The sequence below is a fragment of the Erinaceus europaeus genome, chromosome 13 (genome assembly GCF_950295315.1).
Source record: "Erinaceus europaeus chromosome 13, mEriEur2.1, whole genome shotgun sequence".
Classification (NCBI taxonomy): Eukaryota; Metazoa; Chordata; class Mammalia; order Eulipotyphla; family Erinaceidae; genus Erinaceus; species Erinaceus europaeus.
This window is the reverse complement of record NC_080174.1, coordinates 71,625,210-71,646,227: the sequence shown is the minus strand read 5'-3', so window position 1 is coordinate 71,646,227 and position 21,018 is coordinate 71,625,210. Positions and strand designations below refer to the sequence as shown.

The 21,018-nt window shown below is 46.7% G+C and overlaps 1 protein-coding gene and 1 long non-coding RNA gene across 5 annotated transcripts in view; one reads left to right on the top strand and one right to left on the bottom strand.

Moving 5' to 3' along the window:
- SLC1A7 (solute carrier family 1 member 7) overlaps positions 1-21,018 on the top strand; it is a 58,454-nt gene that overhangs the window by 25,979 nt on the left and 11,457 nt on the right. The window contains exons 1-3 of one of the 4 annotated variants that reach the window (XM_060206199.1): positions 2,889-3,357; positions 7,714-7,929; positions 17,257-17,299. In XM_060206199.1, coding sequence (XP_060062182.1) covers positions 3,050-3,357; positions 7,714-7,929; positions 17,257-17,299 — 567 coding nt within the window. In that variant the 5' untranslated portion in view covers positions 2,889-3,049. Of the gene's footprint in view, positions 1-2,888; positions 3,358-7,286; positions 7,339-7,713; positions 7,930-17,256; positions 17,300-21,018 lie in introns of those variants that run through there. The other 3 variants (XM_060206198.1, XM_060206200.1, XM_007534184.3) reach the window with 3 other exon arrangements.
- The window catches only part of LOC132542913 (uncharacterized), a 53,835-nt gene that overhangs the window by 22,441 nt on the left and 10,376 nt on the right, over positions 1-21,018 (bottom strand). The gene's annotated exons all lie outside the window — the stretch shown is intronic.

The window sequence follows — 21,018 nt, the reverse complement described above, 5'->3', positions numbered from 1 at the left end:
TGCATTGATTTCCTTTCTGTTTCTCCTAAGAATTTTGAATTGATTTTTTTTTTCTTAGAGCTGAGAAGTCATGTTTGGCCCAAGAAACCCAACACTCCCTTCTCCCCCTTCCAGAGGAACTCAACTTTGGCAGAGAACTCCCAGACACCCACGTTCTAACTTGTTAGAGATGGTCATGGGCCAAGCAGCCCTGCAAGTCTGCTGTGAGAGCCAGTGTGCAGGGGAAAGCTGCCCCAGGCCCACGGGGCAGACAGGAGGGTGGGGGGGGGGGGTAGGCAGGACCAGGTAGCCTGTGCATCTGGGCTCTGCCCTCCAGCTGTGGGGCAGCCAAACTAAGCAGAACACTGTTGACCTCATTAGTAGGAGCCCTGGGACCTGCCTTTGGCCCCCTTGCCCGGTCAGCTGACCACTTTTCCCTATCACGAGGAGAAACATGGTCCAACTATGGGCTGTGGGTGGGGACAGGCCATCGCCTGGTGACTTTTGGAGAAACTCCCTGGTTGCATCACCCGTTCCAGACTCTTGGGGTATTGTGCTTCCTCTTCATTGAGAGAAATCCTCATCTTTCAAGGATCCATTCTTTTGTCACCTCCTGTGGGAAGCCTACCCTGCTCCCAGGCTGACCTAGAGCCTGCTTCTTGCACTCAGAGCTATGGCCCTGTGTTCCTGCTCCCCTTCTTTGTGAAGAAACACTGTTCTGGTGGGGGTCAGAGAGACATCACAGGGTAGGGCTCATGCCTTGTCATGCTCACAATTCAGGTTGAAACCCCAGCACCCCATGGGGGATGCTGTGGAACTAGAGGAAGCTCCAGTGCTATGGTGTCTTTCTCTCTGTATCTATGTGTCTCCCTAATGGAAAAAAAAAAAAGTAGACAAAGTGGTGAAATCGTGCATGTGTAAGGCCCTGGATAAGAAATTATGAAAGGAAGGGGGGAAAGGAAAGAGAAAGAGGGCTGGGTGGTGGAGCACCTGGTTAAGTATACATGTTACAGTGCACAAGGATCTGGGTTCAAGTTCCCAGTCCCCACTTGCAGAGGGAAAGCTTTGCTAGTGGCAAAGCAGTGCTGTATGTTTCTCTCTTTCTCTCTCCCTATCTCCCCTTATCTTTCAATTTCCTTCCTTCTTTCTTTTTTTTTAATTTTTTTACTTATTCCCTTTTGTTGCCCTTGTTGATTTATTGTTGTAGTTATTGTTGTTGTTGTTATTGATGTTTTTGGATAGGACAGAGAGAAATGGAGAGAGGAGGGGAAGACAGAGATGGGGAGAGAAATACAGACACCTGCAGACCTGCTTCACTGCCTCTGAAGCGACTCCCCTGCAGGTGGGGAGCTGGGCCTCGAACCGGGATCCTTACACCATTCCTTGCGTTTTGTGACACGTGCGCTTAACCTGCTCTACAATCGCCCAACTCCTAACCTTCCTTCTTTCTTTCTTTCTATATTTCTTTCTTTTTGCTTCCAAGGTTATTGCTGGGGCTCGGTGCCTGAACTACGAACCTATTGCTCCTGTAGCCATTTTTTTCTATTTTGTTGTTGTTGTTACTGGATAGGACAGAGAGAAATCAAGAGAAGAGGGGCAGACAGAGGAGGAGAGAGAAAGACAGACCCTGCAGACCTGCTTCACTGCTTGTGAGGTATCCCCACTGCAGGTGGGGAGCTGGGGCATCAAACTGGGATCCTTACACCAGCCGGTCTTGCACTTCACACTTTGTACGCTTAACCTGGTGCACTACCACCTTCCCCCCTTTCTCTGTCAATTTCTGATGTCTCTATCCAACAAATAAAGATAATTTAAAAAATAGAATAGAATAGAATAGAGTAGAGTAGAGTAGAGTAGAGTAGAGTAGAGTAGAGTAGAATAGAATAGAATAGAATAGAATAGAATAGAATAGAATAGAATAGAATAGAATAGAATAGAATAGGAGAGAGAAAGAAAGACTGTGCTGGAGAAGTTACATTTGACCTGGGGTGATCTCACCTGGCAGGCCTCAACCTTAGGCCCCCCTACCCTAAGCCATTCTTGGGCTGAGTGGAGATCTGCTTCCCTGTGGCCTTCCATCTACTCTGTTCCCCATTCCACAGCCCCCACCTCCTCCCAGCAGCTCCCCCTAGGAAACCTCACTACCACCTTCCACCTTCTCCACCTGCCTTCCCCTTCCTTTTCCTTTTCTCTTTCCCCAGGGAGGGTTCCTCATCAGGGCAGTTATCTGGCCTCTGGCACAGCCCTCCACCCCGCCCACTACCCCACTCCACCCCCGTGTGCTGGCTGCACAAACAAAGGGTTCAGCCATCCTCTGGCTGCCCCACGCCCCAGGTGACTCACCCAGTTGGCAGCCAACAACTCCCCAGAGCGCCCCCCCCAACATGCTGCCATGCAGCTCACCCCAGAGTTTGTGCTTTGCAAGCGATGAGAGCCAAGTACATGCATCCCATGGTCCTAGGCTGCCAGGGCCTGCTTAGCCCCAGTTCCCTCACCTGGCAAATTAGCCGTCACTCCCAGCTCCCAGTCCTCTGCAGATGTGATGTGTGTGCTGACAGTGCCTGGGCCAAGTCTTTAATAAACAATAAGCATGGACAGGATTGACAGCAAAACTCAGGAGCACCCCCAGGAACCCAGTTCTTTCCACTCAGAAGATCACATTGTCTGCGAGGGTCATTCCCCAACATTCCCTCTGTTCCCACAAGTTCTAGTGCCAACTACCTTGATGGCACTCAGACACACAGGGTCAGGGCCTGCTACCTCAAGTGGATGAGACAATCAGAGCTGGACCAAGTGATTTGTTCTCCAAGGACCCAACAATTGTCAGCATTCCTAAGCAAACCTTCCTGACCTAGGTCGTGGGTTCTCAGAAAGGTTACTTTAAAGGTCAGCTTGACCTGCAAGTCTAGGACCTTGTGGAGTCACCACTGGTCACATAGAAGGACCTCGAACTTCCTTTTGTGTTGCTGTGACTTCCAGAAATGGCTACAGTCTCCTTTGGAATCCAGGTCCTGTAAATACTCAGCTCCTCCTTTTTTTCCTTTTTTTATTGTTGTTGTTGTAGTTATTAATGTTGTTGTTACTGATGTCATTGCTGGTGGATAGGACAGAGAGAAATGGAGAGAGGAGAGGAAGACAGACAGGGAGAGAAAGACAGACTCATGCAGACCTCTTCTTCACTGCCTGTAAAGCGACTCCCCTGCAGGTGGGGAGCCGGGGGCTCGTTCCTTTTTTTTTTTTTTTTAAGTCATCATGGAGGCTTTACTGCTGCAGGCCAACTAGCTGGGTGCTGGGGGCAGCATCAAAACTTCCTCCAATGCAAAGAGGGCCAGTCGTGACCCTGGGTTATGCAAATGGCAAGGCAGATTCACTATCCAGGTGAGCTGTTTTCCAGGCCCTCCCCTTCTTCATCTGTTATCCAGATGGTATAGCCCTTTCCCCACCTATTCCCCACCACCACCACCACCACTTTCACTCTTACCTCCCCTTGGCCAGAAGGAAACACCTTTCCATTTGTGAAAGGAAAGAAGATTCCAGAGTGGAACTGCTTGGGTCCTGGGTACAGAAGTCCTTCCCCTTTTTCTCCCATCAGCCCACTTTCTTCCAGACTCCTTGGATCTGGGGTCCTCTCTGGCTAGATCTGTACTCTCCCCACACCAGGCTCTGTCCCTGAGTTAGCACCACCCTTGTATGAGACTTCACCTTCTGCAGGGTGGCTTTTTGAGGGTTGATCCCTTTTCTCTGACTTTCATCGGCAGCCCTGCCTTGTGCATCTCTGTGTGTCTGGGCAGCAAACGTGTAGTGTGCCTGGGCTCCCTGGAGAGCTCCGAGTGTTCTGTACCTTGTGTCTCCCATTGAGTGTAGAGAAGGGCATCTTCCCAGTGGCCCTCTGAGCAGCTGCTTGGCAACTTTGGCATGTCAGATGTCATAACTTTTCATCTGGTCTGTGTCTGTGGCTCCTTTAAGTTGGGTGCAGACATCTGCTCTTACCGAAGCAAACAAACAATAGCAAAACCCTTTCAGTGATTTTGTGATGAACTTTGTTTAGTTTGCTATTCTCAAATTTATGATGTTCTTAGCTCTCCTCAGTTATCTAGAAAATTCTACCATGTGTTGTGCTGGATCCCACTCTCTCCTATGACCCCAGGCCTGGCACTCAAGGTCACCTATAGTCCTGACCACCTCTGTCTCCCATATTACCATGCCTCATATATGACCCACACTCTAACTACATTAATAAGCACAATGTCCCCACACTTTGAGCCTCCTGGTTAACTTCTACTGTCCTGTTACCTGGCATATTTGTGGACATCTAAATCTGTCTCATCTTCCAAGGATCAATTCAAATGTCTCCTCCTCCAGGAAGTCCACCCTGACTCTCCTAGCTAAAAGTGGACTCATCCCTCCTCTGAATAAAAGTAGTATATCCTTGTCCCCACCCCTCCTCAGACACACACACACACACACACACTGATACACCACTTTGTCCACTGGGTCCTTGAATCCAGTTCTGAATGTCCACATCTATCTCTTGTCCCACCCCATTGCCAGGCCAGCTGCTTCTTAAAACTAGAGACTGGCTCTGATTTCTCTCTGTGGGCACAGGGCTCAATATGGAGTTGTCATTCTAAGATACGAATAAATACAGGAGAGGACTGGGAATCTGAGCTCTGGCCCAGCTGGGCTCTAGTGCTCTGTGTGACTTTTGGGCTGGTCTTCCTCTCTGGGCCATGGTTGCACTGTGACCTGAGGCAGCTGGACTTGACTGGGAGGCCGGGGGGTGTTCTGCATTGGTTAGAGGGTTATGTTGGTCCTGAGCTGGGGATAATCTCTCTCCTGGATCATGATTGCAAGGCAGCCCCCATTCCCCTCAACCACAAATCCCATTATCCCTTCAGGATTTCTGTCTCAGACCCACCCTAAACCCATCACCAACATATGGTGCCCTGGCAGAGAGGGTGGGACAGAGACAGGAGACTTTGACAGCTTTGCTCAGCAAGCCTCAAGTTCCACTCTGGCTATCTCTGCATCTGACTCAGTGAAGCCAGCATTAAAGTTCCACCTAGATCCAGTGCTGAAAGTCCTTCCAGTAAACAGTAGTAACCCACTAGGCTAGTCTAGTAGTCAGGTAAGGCTTCCTGGAGAAGGAGACCTTTCAGCTACATCTTAGAAGAATGAGCCTTTGCTAGAGTGAGCTGGGAGGACCTGTGTGTTCACAGGTGAGGTTATAGCCAGAAGTGCGTGAGGGAGAGGCTTTCAGCATGGACTCAGCCTGACGCTGGATACCACAGTCTAATGATAACAGGACTGGAAGGGATTATCTGCTCTTGTTTACATGATTAAAACCAGACAAATACTTCCTTTATCTGAAAGAATGAAAAGGCTTTGGGGGAAAATCCCTTTGGCAGCAAAACAAAGCCGAAGCATCTCCTTTAGCTAACCTCTCACTCCCTGCTCTTCTCACTCTTTTCCGGCCATGGGAAGAATAACACCAGGTTGAACTGCATGGACGGACAGACAACCCAGGCCGGGGTGGATGGGGTCGGAGGAACTAAAGGAGGAGAAGCCCACAAGGCCCCTCAATACAGCTTCCTAAGAAGGGGAGTAGGGGCCCAGGCACTAGTCCAAGGTGGTTACAGTGTGGCATCTCTCCGCAGGGAAATGTGGGACCTTGACGCCCAAAGATGGGGGGCAGGGTCAGGGGACGGCTAGCCCAGAAGAGCACGTGCTTTACCGTGCATAAGGACCCAGGTTTAAGCCCCTAGCCAGCAAAGGGGAAGATTTGGGAACAATGAAACAGTGTCCCCTTTCTCCTTTGCCCTACCCCTCTCTGTATCTCACCCTATATCTTTAAAAAGGAAAGGAAGAAAGACAGAGAGAGAGAGAGAGAGAGAGAGAGAGTGAGTAATGGGAATGATGGAGACTTACAGGTGCAAAAACCTTGGTGGGGAGAAGAGCTGGGGAAATGATTTGCTTGAACAAGATGATCTAGCCAATGGACAGAGGTACATCTAGAACCAAGGTCACCAACTCTCAGCCAAGTGCTCTCACTGACTCACTCACTCTCCTGCATTAGTTCATTCAGCAAGCGTGCTGTTACCACCTGCCTGATGGCAGCATAGACAGCTCAAACTGGGGACCAGGGTCTATGACCTGTCAGACCTGTTCTTTCTTTCTTTTTCTTTTCTTTTTTTCTTTTCTTTTCTTTTCTTCCTTTCTTCTTCTTCTCCTTTTCCTTCTTCTTCTTCTTCTCCTTCTCCTCCTTCTCCTCCTTCTCCTCCTTCTTCTCCTCCTTCTCCTCCTCCTTCTTCTCCTCCTTCTTCTCCTCCTTCTTCTCCTCCTTCTCCTCCTCCTCCTCCTCCTTCTTCTTCTTCTACTTCTTTTACCAGAGCACTACTCAGCCCTGGCCTATGGTGTTGCAGGGGATTGGAGCCTCAGGCTTGAGAGTCTCTTTGCATAACCATTATGTTATCTACCCTGTTCTCATCTCTCTCTCTCTCTCTCTCTCTCCCCCTCTCTCTCTTTTTGCCACCGGAGTTATCACTGGGTCTTGGTGCCTGCAAGATGAAGCTAATTCTCCCAGTGATCTATTTTCCTTTTTTATTCATTTATTTATTCATTTATTCATTCATTCTCTCTTGCTTCCTATTTAACAGAACAGAGAAAAAATGAGAGGGAAGGGGGAGATTGAAAGAAAGAAAGTGAAAGAAACCTGCAACACTGCTTCACTGCTTGTGTACCCCCCCACACACACACACAGGTGGGAGCGGGGAGCTTGTACCAGGGTACAAATGTAAACTGTGTGCTCAACCAGGTGTGCCCAGACTCTATTCTTCTTATGTTAAAAATTATGTATTTGTATTTATTTATTTTTTTTTAAATATTTATTTTATTTATTTATTCCCTTTTGTTGCCCTTGTTGTTTTACTGTTGTAGTTATTATTGTTGTTGTCGTTGTTGGATAGGACAGAGAGAAATGGAGAGAGGAGGGGAAGACAGAGAGGAGGAGAGAAAGATAGACACCTGCAGACCTGCTTCACCGCCTGTGAAGCAACTCCCCTGCAGGTGGGGAGCCAGGGTTCGAACCGGGATCCTTATGCCGGTCCTTGTGCTTTGTGCCACCTGCGCTTAACCCGCTGTATGTATTTGTATTTACTTTGCATTAGATAAAGGAGAGAGAGAGAGAGAGACCAGAGCACCACATGTGATGCCAGGGCTTGAACTAGGTGTGAGTCCTATATCCTACCAGTTGAACTATCTCCCCAGCTATTTCTTCTCTTCTGTGTCCTCAATTTGATGAGATACACAGGAAAACAGATATTGGCAAGCAAGATTGTGACAGAAGAGGCCAGAGACTGAGTGAGTCCCATAATGAGCCCCCAACTCTGGGAGGAGGCAAGTAGTTCAGAAAGATTTCACCAAAGAGGAGACACTGAGCTCAGTCTGACGTGGTGGGCAGCAGTTAAACGAGTGAAAGAGGGCCCGAGACAAAGGAGGCATCATATGCCAAGGCTCAGAAGTGTGACTGGTTTGGCTGGTAACCCAGGACGTGGGGCAAAGATCAGGGTAAAAAGAACAAGAAGGACCCATGAAGACTGGATCACTGGAAGGGGGTGCCGGGAGAACCAGGATGCAAGCAGAGTGGGAACACCTGTGGATTCCAACAGGCCTAGGGGTGCCTCCCCACCCCAGCCCCACAGAGACTCTGACCCACAGCCCATGTTGCTCTCCTAGCTTGATGTCTGGCCTCGCCTCCCTGGATGCTAAGACCTCCAGCCGCCTGGGCATCCTCACTGTGGCCTACTACCTGTGGACCACCTTCCTGGCGGTCATCGTGGGCATCATCATGGTCTCCGTCATCCACCCAGGTGGGGCAGCCCAGAAGGAGATGACAGAGCAGAGCGGGAAGCCTGTCATGAGTTCAGCTGACGCCCTGCTGGACCTCATCCGGTTGGTAACCCTCACCCATCCTCGCCCACTCTCACCTGGGAATGCTGGGCCTTGGGCCCAGCCTCTGTCTAGCAGAGGCCTGGTAGGCCATGGTGTGTGTGTGTGGGGGGGTGCTCTCGAGCACCCGTGGTAATGAGGAGGCAGGCCCCAAGGCCTCTGAATGATGTCTCTGCTTCCTCAGACCCACTACTCCCTGTGGTGCTCACTGTGTAGCCTCTGCCAGGCCCAGAGCAGAAGGCAGGGTCTGTTCCTCTAGGTGCCTAGCTCTAAAGCATAGCCTGTCATGGGCAGACATCAGTGAACAAGCCCATGGCCTTCCCTGGTGGAGGCCAGAAGTTAGCCCCCACCCCACTATCCTTCCCTTATCAATTCTCTCTCTTTTAAAAAAAAATGCACTAAGGGAGTCTGGTGGTAGTGCAGTGGGTTAAGCGCAGGCGGTGCAAGGCACAGGGACCGGCGTAAGGGACCAGAGCCCCTGGTTCCCCACCTGTAGGGGCATCGTTTCACAAGTGATGTAGCAGGTCTGCAGGTGTCTATCTTTCTCTCCCCCTCTTTGTCTTCCTCTCCTCTCCATTTCTCTCTGTCCTATCTAACAACAACAATAACTACAACAATAAAAAAGGGGCAACAAAAGGGAATAAATAATAGATAATAAATAAAATGCATTAGTGATTTATCATTGTTTTACAACATTATCAGATTTCACAAGTATTTTCAAACCCACACCCACATGATGCATGGAAACCACCATGCACCCCACCACTACCCCCCATCAAAGGTCTGTGCTCTTCCTACATGACCTCCTCACCCTGTAACCTTCTTAATTCTCATATTTTATAAGAAACTTTCCTGTTACTATTTTTGCAAGTTTGTTTGCCTTAGTCATCTACACTCCACATGTGAGCAAGACCATCCAGTAACTATCCTTCACCTCTACTTATTTTCACTCAGCATAATCACCTTCAATCACCATGTATTTTGTCCCAAGTGGTACAATGTCATCCTTTTTTGATTGCAGGTGTTCCAGTGTGTGTGTGTGTGTGTGTGTGTGTGTGTGTATCCCACTTCTTTATCCAGCTATTTGTCATTGGGCATTTAGGTTGTTCCTATGCTTTAGCTATTGTGAATAAGGCAGCTATAAACATAAAAGTGTGCATATCTTTTCAAAGGTATGTTTTCATGCCCTTTGAGTTTAAGCCTATTGTTTGACCACAGGTCTTTCATTTTTGTTGTTGTCATTTTGTTTGTTTGTTTTTCTTATCTTTATTTGTTTATTGGATAGAGATAGTCAGAAATTGAGAGGGAAGGGGGAAATAGAGAGGGAGAGAGACAGAGACACCTGCAGCCCTGCTTCACCACTAGCAGAGCTTTCCCCTGCAGGTGGGGGTTGAACCTGGGTCCTTGCACATTGTAACATAGATGCTCAACCAGGTGCACCACCACCCAGCCCCAGCCATAGGGTATTTCCACATTTATTTGTCCAAGTTGTCTTTAATCTGTTTTCTATAGAGACCTACCTGTTTGCATTCCCAACAGTGTAATAAAGTTCCTTTCTCCCCATCTCCTCACCAGCCACTGCCATCTCTTGTGTTGATGTAAGCCATTCTCACAGGTGGGCTTGATTTACATTTCTCTAATGATAAATGATGTGATGCTATTAGTTGTCTTTTGACCAAAGAGAGAATGAGGTTGAAAGAGATGCCAAGACTTTTCCAGGAACATCCCATATGTAGGCTGTGGAGTCAGACTTTGACTTGGGCCCATCTGACTCGCAGAGCATCAGGACTTTTCGTCCTGTGGCTCCTGCTTGAGCCGTATGGGCTCTGTCAGAGGCCAACCATTCCTCCCAGAAAAACACTGTAGACCCAGAAACAGGCCCACACTTAGCACCCCTTCCCTATCTCCCACCCAGCCCCCCTCATCCTGTTACCAGTGCCAACCCAAGGTCAAAACTTCCACCTGAAAGGCCCTCACAGAAACCAGGACTTTAGCTTTCATGACATGGGCTCTAGAGCTAAGCCACTCTCTGCTCAGGAATCGGTTTTTAAGGATATGGCCTTGGGCCTTCATCTCTTAATCTTTCTTGGGGGTCTACAAGCCTGCATGACTTGTACTTTCTTCTTTTCTGTCCTTACTTTCTTCCAATGAATGTTCATCTTCTCTCTGGGGGAAAAAAAAAATCTAGTCCTTGTAGAGCATTTCTTGTTCCAATGGAGAGAGACAGAAAAAGACATGGTGGTATGTTGGTAGAACTAGACACTGTAAGGGAGAGAGAAAGGCCTACAGATAGATGAGATAGCCATGTGGGAGATGGACTGTGTAGGGGTGGAGATTCCAGACCAATTTTTCTTTTTCTTTCTTTTCTTTTCTTTTTTTTTTTCTTTTTTGCCTCCAGGGTTATTGTTGGAGCTAGGTGCTGACATTACAAAGCCACTGCTCCTGGTGGCCATTTTTTCCCATTTTTTATTGGATAGGACAAAGCAAAGTTAAGAGAAGAGGAGAAGATAGAGAGGGAGAAAGACAGACACCTGCAGACCTGCCTCACCACTTGTGAAGCGACCCCCCCCCCCCAGCACAGGTGAGGAACCGGGGGCGGGGGGCGCTGAAGCCCCGATCCTTACATGGGTCCTTGCAATTTGTACTTTGTGTGCTTAACCTGCTGTGCCACTGCCTGGTCCCCACTATTTTATTCTTATAGAGAAGTGGAGGAGAGAGAGGAAGAGACACTAGAGACTTTTTTTTAGATTTAATTATTTAGTGAGAGAGAGGAAGACAGTCAGAGGGTTGAGGATGAGGCCCCCTGCGTGTGGTTTACCCACTGAGCTACCTTCCTCCAACTAGGGGGGAGATTTTGAAAGTCTCCCATCACAAGTTGACAAAACCCAGTGTTCACTCTGACCTATAAGTCTTTCATTGGGGAAAAAAAAGTGAGGGGTGAGAAAGACTTGCTGGAAATAGTAGCATCGTGCAGGTGTGAAGCTCCAGCAGAGCCCTAGCAAAAAGGGCAGGGAGGAGGAAAGAGGAGAAGAAAGAAAGAGAAGAAGAAAGAGAACAAAGTCTAATCTACTGTGTTCTGGCACTAAAAATAGAACACTGGTTGGCACCCAGTCATGTATGGAGCATGTGCACGGAAGCCTAGGTTGAGCCCAGCACGCAGGGAGACTACTGGGAACTGCTGAGCAGGACTGAATAAGGGCTGGGAGGAGACCCAGGAGGTAGCTGCTCTGCAAACCAAGGGTGAGGAATTTCGAGAAGCTTCATTTCTAAGGTCCGTGATTTCTAAGATTTGGTGACTATGATTCACCATTTCTTGGATCCTGTGATTTGAAACAGCTTTTCCTCATGGTGCAAGGGATTGTCAATGCTCAGGGAGCCCCCACCCCCACCCCTATGCCTCCTGCCTCTCAGGGGCTGAGGATACTGCATTGAACACACACAACGTGTCAGAGTCAACTGTTCTAGGAGCTGTTCCTATTCCTGGTTGCTTTTCACGTGGTGAAAACTGATGCTTCTGGTTTGGGGCTTCCCACCCCCACCCCCAGTTACTCTCAACTGCAAAGTGAGTTATTTTGCAAAAGCTGGGTGGTTAAACCTCACTATCACCACTTCTTGGTCTGAGAGGAGAGGAGAGGAGGGGAGGGGAGGGGAGGGGAGGGGAGAGAGAGAGAGAGAGAGAGAGAGAGAATGAGATCCCTTGCTCCCTGGGACAGAAGCTTGGAGATGGGAGGTCTTATCTCTACCCATAAGTCATTGCGTAGCCCTGGGCAGATCAGTCTTTCTCTCCGGGCCTTAGTTTCCCTATGTGGTTTTCAAGATCCTGTCCAACTCTGTGGGTCTGGAAAGACCTACTAGTCAGTGAGGAGGCTGCAAGGTATTAAGCTTCTGGAGTGGTTCCAAGAGAGGACAGCAAGGACACAAAGCAGAGCTGAGCCTCCAAGGCCTTGAATCCAGGCTAAGGGTTTGGTGGTTGCACTTTAGAAATAGGAAGCTAGTTGGCTTGGGAAGGTTGGATTGGAACTGTGTGCAGTAGATGGGATATGGCTGGGGACTTAGAGATTTCCAGGAAGGAGGAGGGGGTGTGGTCACCTCCTTTCCTTTTGTTTAATTCGTTTGTGTATGTGTTTGTTTTAATACGAGAGAGAGACCCACACCAGAGTACTGCTCAGCCCCCTTAGTTTCTTTTTCATTATGAACCTGCTCTGGGGGAGGATATGGTGGTGGGAACTGGGAGGCAGGGAAGGGATACGTCCAAGTTCCTATGGAAGACCCCACTCTCTGGGAAAAGAGAAATGTGGAGCATGTTGTGGACACACTCCAAGGCCCCTTCCAGTCTGTGGTCCTGGGAAGCTACGTGGAGAGTGAGGGTGTGGCCAGAAAGAGTTCTAGGACCTTTCCAGCCTTGCTCTGCCTCAGAGCAGGTGCTTATTAAGTGCTGGAGACTGGACAAGAATACAGGTGCTGGGACAAGGGCTGGGAACTGGGGATTGTGTCACAGTTGAGAAGTAGGGAACATGTGAGGGCCTCTGCAGGGAACTGAGGGCCCACAGACACTTTAGGAGTGGAAAAATACACAATCCTCTTTCAAAGATGATTCCATAGAGACAAACAGACCGTTTCTAGATGATTCACTGAGACGTGAATTCACTTCCCAGGGCTCTGGGGGGAGAGGCAGCTACAAAGCCTGACCTTTGCTCAGAATGTAGTCTAACAAGAAAAAAAACAGAACATGAATCTGAGCTGGTCCCCCCCCCCCTTTTTTTATCCAACCATATTCAGACACCAGAGAGATTAAGTAATGACTTGGCTCTGTATATAGCTCCCAGTTACTCTCTCAGGGATTAGATACAGCTCTCAAAAAACTGTCCTTAGAAAGAACCAATTCCCATGTTTGAGGGCTTGACCTAGGGATAAGATCAGCATGTGGGAACTTAAAAATAATAAGAAAAGAAAGGGGTCAGGGAATAGATCACCAGCTAAAGCATATACACTTGGCTATATGTCAGGACTTACCACCACATGGAAACACTAAGCCCTACACAGAGTAAATCTCCATAAATGGTGAATGGTGTTGTGATATCTCTCTTCTGTCTCTGCTCCCCTCTCTTATATCTCTGTTGAAAATTGAAAGGGGGGAAAAGCAGTGGGATTGTGCAGGTTTAAAGCCCATCAGGGAGAGGGGTAAAAAGAGGGGAGGTGAATGGAGGGGGGAGGAGGGGATGGGAGGGGAGGAAACAGAAAAGGAGGAGAGGGGAAGGGAAGAAAGGAGAAGAGGAGAGAGGAAAGGGGGTAGGGATGGGAGGGGAAAGGAGGGGAAAGGAGGGGAGGGGAGGGGAAAAGAGGGGAAGGAAGGGGAGGAAGGGACCTGGTAAGTCACATGCACATTTTGGAACTTCACCCAACAGAGACTGTTAAGCTGTGATAACCAGAACAGTATGGACAGCCTCCATTCTGGTCCTAAGTGCCCAGGGTGGGCAGGGCACTGCACTGCGGCAGGCTGCATGCCTGCTGCGTGCCCAGAACTCTCAGCACTCAATTTCAGTGCTTCTGGTCTGCCTGTTGTCAAATGTCCTTGCAGGAAACTACTATTCTAGTGACAGAAACCTTATGACTCACTGAAAAATCTTATAACTCAAAGAAAAGCTCATTTGAGAGTCTAAACTCTCAGCTCCTGACGCCCGCTGCTTCTCTCGCCCAGGACAAAGTTGGAATGAGTGGTGAAAGTCATGAGTGATTCTCCTCCAGTTTTCTGCCTTGGTAGCTCATGTTAAGCTCTCTTCCCCCCACCACATGCTACGCAATCTGTATTTCAGTACCAATGACTACTACTGTGGTACATTCGCTGGGTGGCTGCTGTGCAAAGGTGAAGAAAGATAGCATATTCCTAGTCATGTAACTGCACACTCAGGAGCTGGATGGTGATACACCCAGTTAAGTGCACGCAGTGCTGCAAGACCTGGATTTGAGCCCCTGCTCCTCACCTAGGGGGTGGAGAGACTTCACAAGTGGTGAAACAGGTCTGCGGGTGTCTCTCTCTCTCTCCCTGTCTATCTCCCTCACACTTTCTCTCTGTCTTACCTAATAAAAAGGAAAGGATAAAAAAAAATGGCCACCAAGAATGGTACAAATCCTGAGCCCCAGCAATAACCCTGGTAGTAATAATTTTTAAAAAGTCTTTAATTTATTGATGAAGTCACACATCTTTTTTATGAGTGATTTAGTATTGATTTACAACACTGTAAGATAATAGGGGTGTAATTGCATACCATTCCAACCGCCAGAGTCCTGTGTTCTATCCCCTTCATTGGAAACTTCAGTAGTTCTCCCAAGGCCACAGATACAGGCTGATTCTATAACTGTCTATATAAGTGTATATATATATATATATATATATATATATATATATATATATATATCCCAATTTTCTCAATTGTCCTGCCTTCATTTCCTCTTTTTTTTTTAATTGCAACCAAGATTATCACTGGGGCTTGGTGCTGGCACTACGAATCCACTGCCCCTGGCATTTTTCCTTTTTTTAATTTCTTTTTATTAGATAGGACAGAGAGAAATTGAGAGAGGATGGGGAGATAGAGAGACCTGCAGACTTTCTTCACTGCTTGTGAAGTGGACAAGTGGGGAGCAGGGGCTTGAAACTGGGTCCTTGACTGTGGTAACATGTATGTTTAGCCAGATGCACTGCCACCCACCCCACCCCCTTCACATCCTTTGTAAATCACTCATATACCTATTGCTACTTCCGAGTGTTTTTCCTTTTTTCTTCTTCTCTCTCAGGGTCCTGATGGAATTGGAATTCAGAGCCCTCTGGTCATCTTCTTAACATTTCTCCCCCTCTGGGGACATGGGCCAAAATTCTTTATGGGGAGCAGAAGGTGGGAGTTCTGGCTTCTGTAATTGCTGCCCTGCTGAACATGGGCATTCATGAACAGGTCAATCCATGCTCGTAGCCAAGCACATATCTTTTTAAAGCCTTTTGGGGCTACTGTGCTTACAAAGCAAATTGCCCAGTCATGACTTTCAATCAGTTGCTGTTGTGGTATTACTGCTTTTTTTGTGGACTGTTTATTTATACAGCAAATATTTGCTGCATGCTTGGTATGTGCCAGGCAGTCTTCCAAGTGCCAGGGACACAGCAGTGAACAAAATGGAGCTTCCTGCCCTCCAAGCAGCTAGGAGCTGGCAAGAGGAGACCGCAAGAGGAGACACTGAGCACAGAAACAAGCACAAGACTTATACAAGCTCTTTATAAATAGGGGGGTGATAGCACTTTGTCATCTAGTTTCCTCAGTTTGTCACTTGCTTAATAATGGTGTTCCTATTATAATCTGTCTTAGGGATTCTTTCCATAATTTTAGCTTTATAGAAAGGATTGCAAAGATAGTACAGAGAGTTCTCTCCACTGGCTTCCCCTGTCATTAGCAGCTTATATAACTATAGCACATTTGTCAAAAACAAATGAAATTAGTGCAACACTATTAACTGAATTACAGGCCTGATCTCCATTTCACCAGCTTTACCACTAATGCCTCCCCCACTCCCCACTCCCCACCCCTCACCCCAGAATCTGGTCCGTAACACCATGTTGCACTGGGGCAATCATTAATCTCAATGTAGTGCGATTCAGTGAGTTTTTAATTATTTCTTTTGTTTTCAGAGTTTTGCCAAATCCAACATCCTGATAAAATATTAACCTAAGTTTTCATTTAATTTTTCATGATGTTATTTTCAAAATTATTTCTTTAAAACCTAATTTTGATGTGAAGTATTATGTAAGTTTTTTGTTTTTTTTTTTTGTCCCCAGGGTTATTGCTGGGACTTTGTGCCAGCATTATGAATCCACCACTCATGGAGGCCGGTTTTTTTCTTTTTCTTTTTTTTTTTCTTTCTATTTTATTTGATAAGACAGAAATATGAGGAGAGAAAGAAAGTGAGAGACCTGCAGAACTCTTTCATCGCTCATGAATCTTCCTCCTTGCAGGTGGGGGGCAGGGGCTCGAACCGTGGATGTAGCGCATGATAATGTGTGTGCTTCACCAGGTATGTCACCTCCCAGCCCCCAGGATGCACCTTTCATATTTCTGAACTGCTGGTCAGCTATAGTACTCTACAATTAATTCTTCCTTTCCTCACTCATCTGTGAAACACTCTTACAAATTTTAATTTTATTTATTTTTATTACTACAGTTTATACTATATCTGAAAAAATTGGCTCTTGGTGGTGGTTCCACCACCAAGAGCCAATTTTTTCAGATAGCAATAGAAAAACAGAGGGAGAGACACCACAGCACAGGTTTTCCCCCAGTGGTGTAGTCTCCCCATGAGGTGTACCAGAGATCTAGCTGCCGTGCACGGCAAGGCAAGTGCCCTGTGAGATGTGCTGTCTCTCCAACCTCTCTGGATCGACTTTTAATGATTTTATGAAATACTTAGAAGACTGGAGAGATAGTTTGGTATTAGAACACCAGACCACATGTCTGAGTTCCTAGAGGCCCCAGGTTCAATCGCTGGCATCATGTGTCAGAACTGAGTGATACTCTAGTCTTTGTCTCTCTCTTTCCTTTTTATTAAAATAAAATAAAATAAAACTCTGGAGCCTGTGACATAGCTACTTGGATAGTGTGCTGCTTTGCCGTGTACAAAGCCCAGGTTCAAACCTGGCCCTGACCACACTGAAAAGTGTTTTGGTGTGATGTGTATGTGTGTGTCTGTCTGTCTGTCTCTGTCTCTGTCTCTGTCTCTCTCTCTCTATCTCTCTCTCCCTCTCTCTCTCTCTCTCTCTCTCTATATATATATATATATATATATATATATCCGTCTGTCTCTAAAAATAAATAAGCAAATAAAAATAATAAGTAAATCTTTTTTTAAAAACTGTAAGTTGGATGCCACAGATAAGATATGAATAACTGCTCCCTGCTGCCTAGGAGACCAGTCCGTTGGAGAGGCAGCCACGTCACTCAGTGCCACACCACATGCTGAAGCAGAGGTGACCTACGGAAGGGTCACAGGGGTGGTCTGATCACAGGGTGGGTCTCTGATTGATTTGAAATGTAGTTAGTCAGACAGAGAAGTGGGAAGGCCATCCAAGCCAGCAGGAACAATGTGGACAAAGCCCTGGATCTGGGAAAACATAGCACATTCAGGAGTTTTAAGTACTGGGGATGAGGGTAGCAGGTTGAGGAGAACCAGCACTGCAGAGGAAGGGGGGCTGGGTCATGTAGGGCCTCCACTACACAGCCGGTTGATCACTTGACTTCATGGGTTCTCCAGTCCTGGATGATGCAATTCCTCAGTCACTGCCTCTTTCCACAGAAACATGTTCCCAGCCAACCTGGTGGAAGCCACTTTCAAACAGGTGAGTCTGCTTGTCACCTGCCAAAGAGGGGTGGGGATGGGTAGGAAGACCAGGGTAGGAAGATGGTGGCGAGAGGCCTAAATCCTTAGAGCTTCCTATGACCACACCTCTGGCCTGGGTCCCAGCTTTTCATGAAGAGGCTCAGGAAGCCTCGGTGGAGTGCCTGCGCTGCTCTTGGTGTCACAGCCAAGCACTCGTGTACACACACATGCACATGACCGCACACCTGTGTACACACTGTGTGGCTTAATTCTCACAATATCTCTGTCCTGAGGTGGGAACAGTGTCTCCTCCTAGATGAAGGCTCAAAAGTCAGGGGTGTGTGTGTGTGTGTGTGTATGTGTTTCTAAATCTTTCTGCTTCTAAGCCTGCTAAACCACCTCTCCTTAGAAATTTATTAATTTATGAAAAAAAGAAAGCCAAAGTGGTGGGGGTAGATAGCATAATGATTATGCAAAGAGATTCTCATTCCTGAGGCTCTAAAGTCCCAGGTTCAATCCCCCATACTGCCATAAGGCAGAGCTTATGGAAAAAAAAAAAAGAGGAAAGAAAGAAGAAAACCGAAGCACCTGGTACATGCAATGCCAGGGATCAAAGTTGGGACTTGACAGTTCAATGCCTCAATTCCTGTGCCACTGTTGTTTTCGACAGGCTGGCTTCACGGGCAGGTAACAGACGACCTGGGACCCATGGCTGGGTTGTACGCAGTATCTCTTTATTCATGCAGGATGCAGCGCAATCTATACCAAGATAAGCTAAACTAAAGTAAAAACTACAAACAATCTTGTCCTTATAAATATACTAGCCCAGCAGGGTGGGAACAGGATGCTACGCAGAGAGGGTGGAGAGAAAAGTGACTGGTGAAAATCAGGGTATGACAAGGAGAGGGGGCGGAGCAGGCAAGAATTCTACCACTGAACCACCAATGCCCTGGAGGGAGGGTGGTGCTTGTTAACAGAGGTTATGTAAATAGAATACAGTGGCTATGTAAATAGAATGCAGTGTTAAGCAGGGGGGATTTAAACCAAATGAAACAGAAGGGGTTTTTAGAAGCATACCAACATGCCACTCCTTTATTCCCTCTAGAAGGAACAATAATACTGTTCACTGAATAAAATTTTTAAAATCCTTTAAAATATGTAAAGGAGAAAATCGAAGTCATCTCTAGCTCCAGTGCCAGTAGCAGTAGTTGGCACACTTATAGATAGATAAAGATTTTAAAAAAGCAGAGCAGAGTCCCAGTGCGTAGACAGCATACATCTTGCTTCCTTCCCTTACTCTCACCATATAATAAGCATCTCCCCCAATTCCTTCAGAGAGTAGGAGGCCAGGAAGTGGCTCTCTTGGTAGAGTGCACACGTTACTAAGCGTGAAGACCCTGACTCAAGCCTCCAGTTCACATCTGGACGGGGAACTTCACAAGCAGTGAGGTAGTGCTGCAGGTGTCTCCCCCTTTCTCTCTTCCCACCACTCTCTATGAAGAAAAAAAAGTAGCTGTCGGGAGAAGTGGAATCATGCAGGCACCAAGCATGTAACAACCCTGGTGGTGAATGCGATACAATATGATATGATACGATACGATACGATACGATACGATACGATACGATACGATACGAAACGATACGATACGATACAATACAACACAATTTAACACAACACAATACAATACAATACAGTATTTAGTGATGAAACCTGCTGTGAGTTAGACTAATTTACCTACCCTTTCTGGTGATCCTTTAAGTGGTTTCTTTAAAAGTTTTTTTTCTTTTAGAAACTATTGTAAAGGTCCTTGTACACCAATCTGTCTGCCTTTCTAGTAATTTCCAATTCTTTTTCTCCTTCTAAATGTCAGGCACCAATGGCCACCACCACCCTCTTCCCTATGTAGGACATTATATTGGCCCTGGGAACACAGAGGAATCGGCTAAGGATTGGAGAGAATGTTAAGCTTGCAAGTTTGGGGTTTTTTTTAAAAAACATTTTTTAAATATGTATTTATTCCCTTTTGTTGCCCTTGTTGTTTTATTGTTGTAGTTATTGTTGTTATTATTGATGTCATTGTTGTTGGATAGGACATAGAGAAATGGAGAGAGGAGGGGAAGACAGAGAGGGGGAGAGAAAGACACCTGCAGACCTGCTTCACTGCCTGTGAAGCGAGTTTGGGTTTTATTCCATCATTGATGGGGATTTATCCGAGATGTACAAAGAAGAGAAAGCATTGCTTTACCTTATTTTTTATTAGTGATTTAATATTTATTTACAAAATAATTAGATAAAAGGGGTATAATTCCACACCGTTCTCACCACCAGAGAGTTCTGTGTCCTCATCCCTGCTGCTGGAAACTGCAGTAGTTTTCCCATGATCACAGATATAAGCTGAATGTGTGTGTGTGTGTGTGTGTGTGTGTGTGTGTGTGTGTGTGTATCCCTTTCTTTTTTTAAGATTTTTATTTTATTTACGAGAAAGATAGGAGGAGAGAGAAAGAACCAGACATCACTCTGACACATGTGCTGCCAGGAATGGAACTCCGGACCTCATGCTTGAGAGTCCAAAGCCTTATCACTGCGCCACCTCCCGGACCGCTATATCCCTTTTTCCTACATGCCTGCCTTCACTTGCTAAGTCACACTCACATCTATTACTGCTTTCAAGTGTCATTCCTTCCTTTTCTTTTTCTTTCTTCCTTCCTTTCTTTCTTTCTTTTTTTTTTTCCTCTTCTCTTTTCTTCTCTTTGAAAAGGGAAATAGTGCTTGGCTTTCTCTGGTGTTTTTTCTATATTTGCTTTCCTTTCTATTGATATTCATATTGATGGTACAAAAATAAGATTCCTGGTAACAAGTGCTTCAGGTCATGATGGAACTGGGACTCAGAACCTTTTGGTCTTCTTCCCCTATAGTTTACCCCTCTGGAAGTATGGACTAAAGTTCTTTTTGGAGTGCAAAAGGTGGTAGCTCTGTCTTCTGTAATTGCTTCTCCACTGGGCATGGGCATTGGCAGATTGCTCCAGACTCTCAGTCTGTTTCTGTCTTTTCCTAGTGGGATTGGGCTCTGGGGAGGTGGGCTTCCAAGACACATTGGTGAAATCATCTGCCCAGGGAGGTCGGGATGGACAGACATTGCTCTACTTTATATTAGCTTGGAATGCCCCTTTTCACTTTGTGATATTTTATTTACTTTAATAAGAGAGAGAGGAGGTGGGGAGAGAACAGAGCACTTGCTCAGCCCTGGCTGATGGTGATACTGGCGACTAAAACTGGGACCTCAGAGCCTCAGGCATGAAAGTCTTTATGCAGCCCTTTTTCTTTTTGCAAACTCCTACCCATACATCAAAGCCCTAATCAAATCTCACAGCTTATTTTTGGTCCTCACTGGAGCTTCTCCACTTGGAGTCAACTTTTTCAGACATAAAAAGCAAGACAGAGACAGTCGGAGAGAGGGAAAGACACCACAGTATTGATGCTTCCTCCAGCGCAGTGGACTCAGGCATGACAAAGCAGATACACTATCCAGTGAGTTCTTTCACTAGCCCCCTAAATGCTCCTTTCTTTCTGAAGCTGTCCCATACAAGCAGTTAGTCACTCCATGGGGTGGGTGGAGATAGCATAATGGTTACACAAAGAGACTCTCATGCCTGAGGCTCCAAAGTCCCAGGCTCAATCCCCCCCCCCCACACACACACACACCACCATAAGCCCAAGCCTAGCAGTGCTCTGGTAAA